The sequence below is a fragment of the Brienomyrus brachyistius genome, chromosome 20 (assembly GCF_023856365.1).
Source record: "Brienomyrus brachyistius isolate T26 chromosome 20, BBRACH_0.4, whole genome shotgun sequence".
NCBI classification, from domain to species: Eukaryota; Metazoa; Chordata; class Actinopteri; order Osteoglossiformes; family Mormyridae; genus Brienomyrus; species Brienomyrus brachyistius.
Window position 1 is genome coordinate 10,884,430 of NC_064552.1, and position 12,029 is coordinate 10,896,458.

Genomic DNA, 12,029 nt, shown 5'->3' on the forward strand with positions numbered 1-12,029 from the left:
ATGCGCATTCGGACTTCAATAGTTCTGCAGGTTTTACGAAGAACGAAGCAGTGAAAACAGAGGAAGTGGCGGGCTGTGCGCGTAAGTGTGCCGTTCGAGGCTGTGACTGGGATGTCGGCACTTTTCGTACCCTTCCCAAACCGAAATGTCAACAGGCATGGGTGATGTTTAACAGGTCAGTCAGTGGTTCGTTTGCCAAATGCTCCCCAACTTACATAGTTGGAACCGTTCAGTTGAATAGTTCTAATTTTGTACTGTAACTTGCCAACGTTGCTAGCAACTATGCTTTTGGGGAAACGTACCCTAGTTTAGCAGATGTAGCAAACATTACGAGGTCTGTGATACTGACACTGGTAAGATGCTTCTGTACTTCCCGTAACCTACTTTTCGTTAGCTACACAAATATCGATAAAAATCGATACTGCAGTACGACAGAAAATAAAAATAGAGTTCTGACTTCACTACTAACAACACATTTACCAGCTGCTCAGCTGGTTGTTTCGAGACCTTTCGTAAAACTTGCGTGAAGTAGCTCGCATCCTAAAGTCATTTGTTGCGTGAGATTAAAAATAATCTGCTTTCAGCATTGTAACAAGAACACAAAGTATTGATTTTGCTAACGTGGCTAGGGTGAAACGTAACTACTACAGTTAATGTTTCCAGGAAACATTAAATGACAAAACTTGCCACTCAGAAACATTCATTTGCAATCTCCAAGCAACCGGCTGCTCCTCAACATCTAATTCCTCTGATACAAGTTCAAACAAATATAGTTGGATGCCTAAATGTTCTATGTTTTATCTCACCTATGGTGGTCTATGTTGGATCTGTGTAAGCTATAGCAGTACCTCACAGTAAATGAGCCAATCAAAGCACAGCTCATGAACATATTAATGAGTGTCCCATTATTTGGCAAACAGCCTCGTCCTATCAACAGTTTCATCCTAGGGCCAAATTATACCATTGTTAAATGGACAATTAAAAAAACGATGCATTCTATGGCACCTTTAAGACGCATCTTTTCTAGAATGGTCTGAAAAGAGGACCCATTGCACCTTTAATGAGAATGTGGCTTTCCTCATAACGGAAGGCACCGTGCCATCTCTGACAGTGGCGGTTTGTTGATTTTGCAGATGAACTCCAAGCTCCAAATGTCTGATGTGAGATCTTCCCATGTCATGAAGCACAATTTCACAAACGCTTCTATGACAGCAGCACGGCTTTGTACCAAGGCATCATGCTGAGCAGCAGGGACCCAAAGCGCCTATTTCCCATTTGTTTATGTTTGCGTTGCTTTGCTAATAGGAGCGCTGGCCAAATATGCAGTGTGACTGGCGAAGTATGAGTCATTCCTGATCAAGGAAACGTAAAAACAGCTGTGAGCCACGTGGGCTCTATAAGCAGAATTTTATCATGTGTTGTCTCACAAAATCGCCGTGTCAGGGGTCATGTGATAAGAATTTCAAGTTGCTGTACCTCTCTTTTGGATGGCAGAATTTTACCGTCGGAAATGTAACATTTTCACCTAGATATCTCTGCAGATGTATTTTTTTCAGCCTAGTTTAAAATGATGGTACTGGAAGATCAAGTTCAACAGGCATTACTGGTGCTAAGCAAGACTTCTTTACTATGATTTAGCTTCTTTCCTAATACTAAAAGTTAACATAATTCAACTCCGGGGCTAAGTTAATGTCATTGTTGGAGCCCTATATACAGCATCAAATAATACTGTAACAACCAGAAAATATTAGGATTGCCCTACAACTCAGGATCTTGGGCTACAGCCCTGGTTACCCCAAATCCAGCCTTATCAACAACACTTCAAAAATCCCGCCAGTGTCCACACAACACCTCAGACTCAGACAGTACCTCAACCAATCCAATTAGAGAAATCAAACCAGTGAACTAGACAAATAAGGAATTACAGGTGGATAGTTCAGTTCCAGAAAGTAAAAATTCAGACCAAGATTTTGTTTCAACCAACCACTTGAGTATAAAGAGTACCTAATCGATCAGACACCTGGTACCTGCCGCATCAAAATCAAGCAAAAGTGAATTTCCATATGTATTTAATTCTTATAACCAGCCAACCAAAATAACTTAACTGTGCTTATGTAAACCAAAAAGTTATAATCTAAACCATTAATACTTCAGGAATTAACATAGTGGTGGGATGAATTTGTAAACCCATTTAAGCTCACTAGTGAGTTTGGCCTCCAGGTCATTGATATATTGCACCTGCATATAAATTGGGTTTTAATTAATTTCACCATTTGCAATGTACCTAATTTAGTTAGGACTCTTTAGTAGTCTTTAATAGTACTTTTTAGTATTTGTTTTGATTTGCAATCAAGATATAATTTTTCATTTGAAAGTTGGAAATGTTGATTGAAAGACATACTGTATTTCTGTTTGGTTATTTTGGATTGCCTACATTGTGTTATAAACCTAAAGTTTTAGATAAATATTGTAACATTTGCTGTATTCTGGGCCTTCGCTCTTATTTATACTGCGATGGATTGGTGGCCCAACCTGGGTTGTTCCCTACCTTGCATGTGTAGCCTCCAGGGGTGCGTTTCCCAAAAGCATAGCTGCTAACTACATTAACCATGCATTTTAACCATGCAATGTTATGGGTCCAACTATTGAAGTTGTTAAAGGGAGCTTCTGGGAAATGCACCCCTGGATAGGATAGGATAGGATAGGGCTGTTATTTATAGAATATTGAGGGTTACCGGAAACATATAGCATGTAAACATTAACGCATTTATGTCCTTTATAGCATGAGTTTAACAGCCAAAGCAATACAATGTCTTACGCCAGCTTGTATCATCACTACCCTCCGCCTTCATGGTTGACATTCTTACGCAACCTTGTCCTTCTAGGGAGATAATCTGGCATGTCCGTGAGAGTGTGTAATCAAGGCATCGTTTCACAAAGCTGCAACACAGTGAAATCGTCTGTTATGCAACACAATAACCCAGCCTGTCTGGCAAGCATTCCACAGCCCCGATAGCCTGACGTTTTCCAGCACTGAGCTCAGAGAAGGTCACGATCCGAATAATTTCGTCCACTGCAGCTCCGGTCTGGTGCCGAAGGAGTTAAAAAAAAGCACAATTGCTGTACATCAGGGCTGGTGCTATGAAATGGACCTCTCCCAAGGCTCTCTAGGGCCGACCAGAAATGCCAGAATATATAAATATACTGAAGCCATCTGAGTTTCATCTGATCTGTGTTCCAAGAACATGTGTTTCCGTGTAATAAATTATTGACACATCATCTAGATAGGTGGGAATTCATTTTTTAAACCTGGAATACCCAAACTGCTACACTTAAAAGGCAGGGCTTGTTTTAATTCAAAAGCGAGCTCCTATGTCTGTCTGGCACGTCTCAGAATCACTAAAGAGCCCCGGATGTGTAATCAGTGGGTGTGACCTCTTTAGATTTCTATCAAACAAACACAGTTTTGTTCTTGAAATCTGTGAAAAGGCTCTAGAAGGGACTGGATACTCAGGATGAAAATGGCAGCCGCGTCCGGTTGGCCCGGGGAATTGGGAAGGATAGCGTGGGCTGCACCACGCCCCTTGCCAGCAGCTGCCCAGGCAGGCAGATTAGCATGAGGGATGGGCATTTAATCAGCTTCTTAAATGAGATGGGGGGGTGGGGGCTGCAGTCTGGTATACACACACACAGACGCACGCACACACGTGACTGCCCGAGCTGTGTCGCAGCAGTGCAGCGTGAGGCTGTCAGCATTCTCAACGACATTATGGCATTGCGTGTATTTCCTCACAAAGGGCCCACACCTCTTTGGCAGTTACGGTGTGAGGCTTGCTTATGAATCTGTTCACGCGGGTTGTTTTGCAACAGATTGGTTTTTTTCCTGTGGTGGTGTTTTTTGCTCCCCCCCCAGCAAACCTACAGCCATCTGCTGCTTTCAGTTCAAACTGGAGCCGGGAAGCCATAGTGGAGGGAGAGGGTACTGATATGAGAAAATTACCAGTGGAGCGCATTAGGATGCAATCACGTGCACGTTGAGTTGAAGCAGTAGAGGGAGGCAGTGGGGAGGAGGGGGAGTCATGCAGTAGACAGGAGAGAGATGGAAAAGCAGCAGACTAACATGGACAGGCCAGCCTGCCGTGCAGCGTCATTAGTCTCAGGGGGATTTGGCTGAAGGTCTCGTCCTGGGAGGCGGGGATTGCAGAAGCGGCCCATGACTCCACACTTTTCATCTGAACAGCAGCATCTCCGGTGACAGTGCATGACACTGACTATATGGCCATTTGCCGTAAAATAATGTGTGGTGCGCCGATTATGTAGAGTTTTCTTATATCAACGTTTAATGCTGACACGGTATCCTTAATATGAGATTCAGTGCAAAAGATATATTAACATATTCCATTATATGTGTTTAAACTCTGCCCGAATATGGAATTCTGTTTATATCAAATCTGGGCAGTTTTAATAATTGAGCTTGATAGATACCCGAAATAAATATGACAAACTCATCTTTTGTGGTCTTAAGTTTGTCTCTGAAAACAACCTCTTCCTTTTTCATCATCAGTCGTATGGATGAACTCCGAATGAACTTGGTATTCTTGCTCAATAAAACATCAGGTTTCAAGGCAAATGATACACAATTCAAATGTCTCCACAAGGTTAAGGAATAGCATGTTTAAATTATGTATAGACCACAACAAAAAAAAATCTCAGATGTTAGGCGTATTAATAGTAAGTGAGAGACTGAAATCCATACCTGACTAATGTGGCCTTTTATGCATAAAATGTGTGTCTTGATTTGTAGCCCCTTTCACTTGGAAACATGAAAGCATAAGGAATATATATTTGGACAAAAATGGAAAATGATTTTGACAGAGCATAATTGGTGGATGTGCAACTGGGCATCAATCTACATTTTGCAAAAATCCGAAGCATAGTTTTATTGTGCAGATTATTGGGTTTAAGTGGAGGTGATGTTCTCTTTATTATACACTAGATAGTAAATATTAAAGGGACATTAAAAATCCAGTACCTTGTTACCACGATCTCAGGTAGCAAGGAAATTAACCTTGGACACTGATTCCATAAGGTCACTCTGGGAACATGAATGATGCATGTCTCAGCCAGGGTAGCACCATCACATCACGCTTCCGGGGTTAAAGGCCTGACTTCACCCTCACTGTGTGCATTATTGTGTATGCGGGGTTTCCAGCCTCAGTCCAAAAATACGCATCTTGGCAAATTGATATTTCTCATAGTGTGCGCCCTGTGGTGGACTGGTATGATTTTCAGAGGTGTTTACCTGCCTTGTGTGCTGGAGTAGCTTCCAGTCACACTGGAAACCTATTCGGATTAGCAATTGAAAATGGTGAGCTCAGAAGGTCAGATAATACAAACAGAAAATACATAAAATAGGAAAATGGGCAAATGGCAGTTTGTAGAGAATAATTTGGCAAAAGATTAGCACATTCTATGTGATTTACTTTTCTGTAAACACTGGTTTTAAATTTTGTTTGAAATTCTTGGTATTTTCCCATGTTCAGATGCTATACTTCAGTCACCAAGATTTTGTAAGAAAAAATTCAACCGGTATAATATATATTTCCAAAAAATTTGTCAGAAAGCACTTTATAAGTGTTTTTCCCATGGTGAATAGAAACAGTGAAAAATTAAAACCAAATGAAATACTAGTCTCTTGTAAGAAAGTTGATTCAGAATTGTTCTCAAATATATTGGCTATAAATTTTTAAATCATACACCGCATTGTTAAGACAAATCAATACCTATTTATCACACCCACGATCCTAGTAGTTGAGGCTTGAGGACCATGGTTGTGTAATTCTGTTTTCTGTGGATATTTGGAAGAAGTTGAATGTAGAAGATTAAATCAGGATGAGGGGTTGGATCATCTCCGGATACTGTCGCCATGCCAGTGTCTGCCTGTGGTACCATTGAGGGTCTTTGAGATCAGGACCAGATGGCCCAAAGCGGGAGATAGAATAGACAAAGCAATGTGAATGGTCAGGCATTTCAGCACTTATGTTGTGAAACCGTAATAAAAATAAAACCAAAGGTGTGAACATTAGCAAGCATGAGAATCTTGTATGTTGTTTAACATAGCATGAAGATAAACAAAATTCTTACTCAGGAAGCAACTAACATATGAGTTATTTAACATATGATTGTGTAGTTTAGAAGACCAAAGCTTCATAACTGACCATGCTGTTCAATGTTTTTCTATTTATATAATACTCTGAAAGATTGTTCTATACTTTGACTCACCCGGGTATTCAGATTTGCGTCACCTGAAGTCTCCGTGAACAGCACTGAGCCCAAAGAGAAGCTTTTGTAGGCTAAGAAAATGTTCTATGTGTAACAGAAGAACACCAAAACAAATCCCAGCGTGTTTCTGTCTCAAAAATGCACAGTACACCTTTCTAACCTTCCGGTTTTCACCAACCAAATGTCTAGCTCATATTCAGTGAAAATGTCACTTAAGGACTTTTAATTTACTGGATCTCTTCAAGCAAATAAAATGGAAAACCCCCTGTTTTATTTGATCCACCCACCCATTTTCTTTAACCACTTATTTTAGGTTATTGTGTTCCTGGAAAGCAAATAGAGCATGGTGGATTACATTCTGGACTGACTTGGCTTCAGCTGATATTGTAAATTAACTTTACGGGTGACATAGATAAGTGTTCTGTCTATCAACGTGGCATTGCAATAAACAAGCTGATTTAATAACACTGGCAAAAATCTCTGGGCAGTGCCATTCTGAGAATGACTTGGAGAGTATAAGATGGACTGCGGCTGCAAGAAACCCACCTCATTTTCCCGAACTTTGGTGAACACAGCTAAAGAAGACATTCTTTGTCGAGTTGTACCTATTAGATATGTTTTCTGTGACATGACTTGCCAATGGAACTGCATTTCCACATGAATGCCTTGAATACCTTGATTTGTAATACTACTCAAAGTATTTTAGGATGTATAAATTGCAAATTTCTTATATAGTATTGATGAATAAGTCAATAATAAAATACACCTACCTGGCACTCAAAAAATTTGTAATTCTTTGATTTCATGACACCATTTCTGTTAAATGTATTTCCAAAGACATGGATCACAAAAGCATGCATTTTATGTATCATATAATTTAAGATATAAAGGTATTAACAGTTATTTCAGGAACATTAGTTACTGAATGGACTGAAGCAGCAAAGAAAATATGTAAATTATATTTTTAAAAAAAAAGCTTTTATCAGAAGATGTTTCTCCAGAAGATCGGGGCCAGCATGACCATATTGGCAGAACTAATTGACTGTGGGTAATTTAAGCAACCTGTAACTGACCCAGATGTATTGATACAAACCACTGGCCTTTTTTCAGCATTCTGAACAGCAGGTGTATTTACGAAGCCAAAGTATTGTATTTTTTGCTGGATTCTCCCAACATGTGGAAATGGGTGGAGTCAGAAGAGAACAACAGGAAACAGGTGAAAACAGGCTGAAGTTATACAACCACCTCAGACCTTTGTGTGAGTGCGTCTGTGAAAATTAAATATTAAATTAATTACAATGTATTTCGAGATAGTATCTCCGCTCCAAAAAATATAATATAATAAAATAACCATTCAAGGGTTGGGCGGGAGGTTACTTATCTTGTATAAAATTCACAATAAAAGGAGATATTACCCATAATATGCAGTACCCAGGGCAGTGTCTGCTTTTGCCGCCACGCTCGATTTCAAAGAAAACCCACGTCTGAGATTTACGATGGATTCGTCGAACGAAATCAAAAGAACCACCAAAAAAATGAACGGGGCGTTAAATTGGTAATGAAATATGCCGGGTAATCTCGTTATATAACAATTCGTTTAATTCAGTGTTTATTCGCTGATAATCCATTAACCACGCTAGCTGATTATCGCGCGGCATTACAGACACTTGTGGCTCGCCTAAGAGACTGGCACTCATTAATATATAAACGCCCAATAGAAAAGAAGAAGGAGCCGTCCACCCTGCATTGCTTTAAACTGAATGCGATTCGGCTGCCGCACGTTTCCACTCTGCCTCGCCCGTCTCGTCGGCAAATCGGCGGAGTGCCCTGCGCCCGTGACGAGCCGCTGACTCTGCCGCCCCGACCGCACCACTGAGAGAGACCCGATAAGAAAAGAGAGAGGAGGAATAAAACAGCCCCACAGAGCGGAGCACCCGTTCAAGGTGACGCCTCATCCGGCGGCACGCGCTCAGCATCCCATTCGGCGTTACGGAGACAGGCGCGAGGCTGGGAAAATGGAGGTTCCGCGCACGGGACACAGCGCGAGCAGCCCGACGAGCCCGTGCGAGGACATGATCAAGAACCTGAGTCTGGAAGCCATTCAGCTCTGCGACAGGGAAGGTAGGGTCGCCAGCCCCACGCCGGGGCCACTTTGCCGTCAAATCGGCGTCGGTCATTCATGGCCATGGTGGACAGTCCCTGGGTAAAAATCTATACGTAGAGCTGCAAGTGCCTCGTATTCATTTCACTGAAAAAAATTATGCGCTTATGGAAAAAAATACGCGTTTTTGCCTCTTTTGGGAAAAACATATTTTGTATCAATTACGTTATTTGCGATCGGGTTTTTTCCGAAACGACCAGTGATGCATGATCAGATAGATACTTATGGAATTGATTTAATTTCGGATTAAATGTGAATAATTAACATAATCGTTTTTTAGTTTAGGTGATGAAAATGAAATGTGTTCCCATGAGAATCGCGCATTTTAAAATTCATCATCACTTTTTAATCATCAATTACTGATATTGCTATCGTTGCTGAGAGCGCCGGGGCGCTGTGTTCAGCACCATGGACACAGACGTGACTCTAAGGGTGCTTACGGGCAGTGCCTTTGTTGAATCATCTTGTAAAATTTAATTGATTAAAAGAGTTGGCGTAGTATTTTTATGGCGTCCATGGGTAAAATAAAGATGGTTATTAGTATGCGTAAAATTAGGTAATTACTTTGGAAAGCATGAGGTTTTTGATTTTTTTTCTTTTTTTGCCGATGACATAGCAGATTTAAATTATTTCGCAGAAACCCATTTTACCGAAAAAACGGCGTCATTCGCTTAATAACGTCGGCCAAGTATGGAGTTGGATCTTGTCCTGGTTTTGAATTTTAGTCTGAAGTGCGCCCATTGTGCTAGACTGACAATAGTTAAAAGAAAAACTTGCACATATCTAGCTGTTTTTTGCATCGATGAAAGTTATATCAGTCATCGATATATGTGGAGCAGAAAACAGAACTTGCTATTTGTGCATTTTGTGCTTTTTGTCCTTAAACATTGTACTTTTCAGAAAGTAATCTTTAATATCCACTAGTTACTTAAGAAAAAAAACATCCAAATGGTTTAAAAGGCCAGAAATTGTATTTATGTCTGTGAAACACAGTTTCTTGCATAGCATGACAATAAGCATGCCTTTGGGCTGTCCCCAGAGATCGCTGCAGCCATCAATGGAAGGTGTGCACCTACAATCCACACCCTTTTGTGCCGTCAGTAATCAGGTCTTGTGTTTTTTTGTTTTGTGTGTGTGCGGTGTGGTGGGATGGATGGGGGGAGGGAGAGAGGGGGGGCAGAAAGGACAGATTGTTCTGCTCCTCAGCCCCACAGAGTTGCATGCTTGTTTCCTCAGCGCTGCGACGTGTATGGCTACGAGTGTGTAGCCAAAACAGAAAACACCATGCCTGGGTTGGGTTGGGTTGGAGGGGGGGGGGGCACATTTGCAAAACTGTTACTCCCCTCTCACTCACGCAGTGTCTGACTTTTAACACTTTAGCAGTCGTATAGGTGATATACAAATACAGTTAATATGAACTTATGGAATCCGGTGCATATAGTGACCTAAGCAAAGTGATGGTGGCTGAACGCAAATTAAGTGCGTTTTAAATTAATACAGAATGACACATATGGGTAAATGCTTTTAAAAGTTGTTATTTCTAGGAGCCTGTTTGTATAGCTACTCATCCAAATGAGCTGCATGAAGATGCATGATGTGCTCAGTGTGCAGCTCGGCCCATCGTACGGCATAAAAATCTCCATCCTTCAGTAAACTTCCATGTCCTTCCTGTTTTATTTACACAGCCCACAGCTTTTATTATTAGATTTAGTATAAAACATATGGCAGCTACAGTATTTGGCTGAACAAGCTTTTATAAACTGTCTGAGGAGCTGAGATATCTTCAGTGGTCAAGTAAGTGACGTTTTGTTTTTGACTCATCTCTTCCCTCCATGTGCCTGTTTTTATTAACCGCTTATCCAGCTCAGGGTCACAGTCTGTCTGGAGCTTATCCAGGGAGGCATTGGGCACGAAGTAAGGTACACCCAGGACAGGAACACAAGCAGTGGACCGTTTAGCGTTAACCTCTGTTAATTCAAATAGATTTCCTTGTTTGCGTCATTGGTTGGGGGTATTATGGTGATGCAGTGTTCAGGACATAACCCAGTCGACCAATCCGTTGGATTGTTTGGGAAACATAATAACGATGAGCACAGTGACTCGGCAAGGAAGCCGGAATTCTGGCTAGTACTTTTGCAGCAAAAAATTATACTGTGTATTTTTGGATCACTTGAATACTTGTGCTATTTATGTTCATCAACTTCCATGTCAATTGTAATCATTGATTTCCCGTCAGTCTGTGATGATGTGCTGTGTGTGGGCTATGACACTGCTTCCTCAAAGGGAGAATTTACACGAGACCTAACAGCAGAGTTTTGTTATCTTTCATTTAAATTTGGCAAACTACTGAATGAATAAAATGAAAGGCAGTATTTTATATTAAATAGAGGCTAAACAATTAGCAGCGCTACGGGTGATGTTTTTATATGTGTCGCGTCACTTATGTTCTCCTGACTGCAAAAAAAAAACGGACTGAAACATAAGTATGAGTCACTTGAAATGTTCTTCAGTAACAGCAGTCACTTTATTCACACCCACAGTCTTGTCAAATCAAAGGCAATGGAGTCTCCCGTTTTTACCGCCGTCAACTACTTGACTCACTATTCCCTTAAAATATGGAAGATTTGTGAGAGACATATTTGTTTTTAATTTCATCACTCGCAGACGTCTGTTTCCACCTGCCCATTTCTAATATTCATTCGGGATTCTTAACGTCTCTGCATGTCGGCAAAGAGACGGCGAGTTAGATCAAAACACCAGACAGTAGGCTAGTGGGGGGTTGGGGGGGGGTGGCAGGTCGGAAGGCCGCCCCCTTTTCTGCTGTGCGGGTGCCGTGTTTGGCAAAGTGACGTTCGGGCCGCCGGGATGAATGTGCAGTTTTGAGTCCTTCGTCCAGCTGTGCTGGGTTTGTGTGAGGCGTCCAGCCCACCATCTGTCCGAGCCACTGCACTGCAAGGCAGCTCTGAGAGTGGATGAAAGGAGCGATTTAACACGGACCATCAATTTACAAATTGTATACAGCCACCCCACCCCACCCACCAAAAGAAAAAAGAAATTCAAGGAAAAAATAAGGGGTTCGATTCATTATTACTACTCAAAGGAAAAACGTCAGACTCAACACGTCAACACAGGACACATTTCTTCTGAGCAGATGCCCTGTGCGTGCATGTGGAATCGGGATTCGGGAGACGGACTGGCCATGCTAATCACGCTTCTGTCCTTCCCGGCTTGATGATAAAGCCAGTTCCTGGGGACAAGCACCTCCCAGAGGACTGACTTGCCTTTTTATTCCCGTGAAAGCGCAGACAAAGAGCGCAGACATTTGTATGCTTAGTTGTGTTGGACTGCAAATCAGGGAAAAAAGGGCAGTCAAATACTAAATTTTTGTATATAAGAATTGTTTGTTTATTTGGTTGCCTAAACAAACAAACAAACAGTTAAAATTCTTTTTAAACTTTAGCATAACTTATAAATGGTGCATATTATGGAAGGAGTATCCATAATAACTTAACAAATTATCTGGGTAACCAAATAACTTTGAAATTAGAAGATGAACCATGAAATGATGTCTCTGCATGATCAAAGT

General features: G+C 41.2%; 1 protein-coding gene across 2 annotated transcripts in view; it reads left to right on the plus strand.

Annotated features, from left to right (window-relative positions):
• The first annotated feature begins 16 nt into the window (after window positions 1-16).
• phyhiplb (phytanoyl-CoA 2-hydroxylase interacting protein-like b) overlaps window positions 17-12,029 on the plus strand; it is a 33,627-nt gene continuing 21,614 nt past the window's right edge. Inside the window, exon 1 of one of the 2 annotated variants that reach the window (XM_048987129.1) lies at window positions 17-81. Coding sequence is in view for 1 of the 2 variants with exons in the window: in XM_048987126.1 (XP_048843083.1) it covers window positions 8,298-8,403 (106 nt within the window). In the remaining variant the exon portion in view is untranslated. Of the gene's footprint in view, window positions 82-7,723; window positions 8,404-12,029 lie in introns of those variants that run through there. The other variant, XM_048987126.1, reaches the window with a different exon arrangement.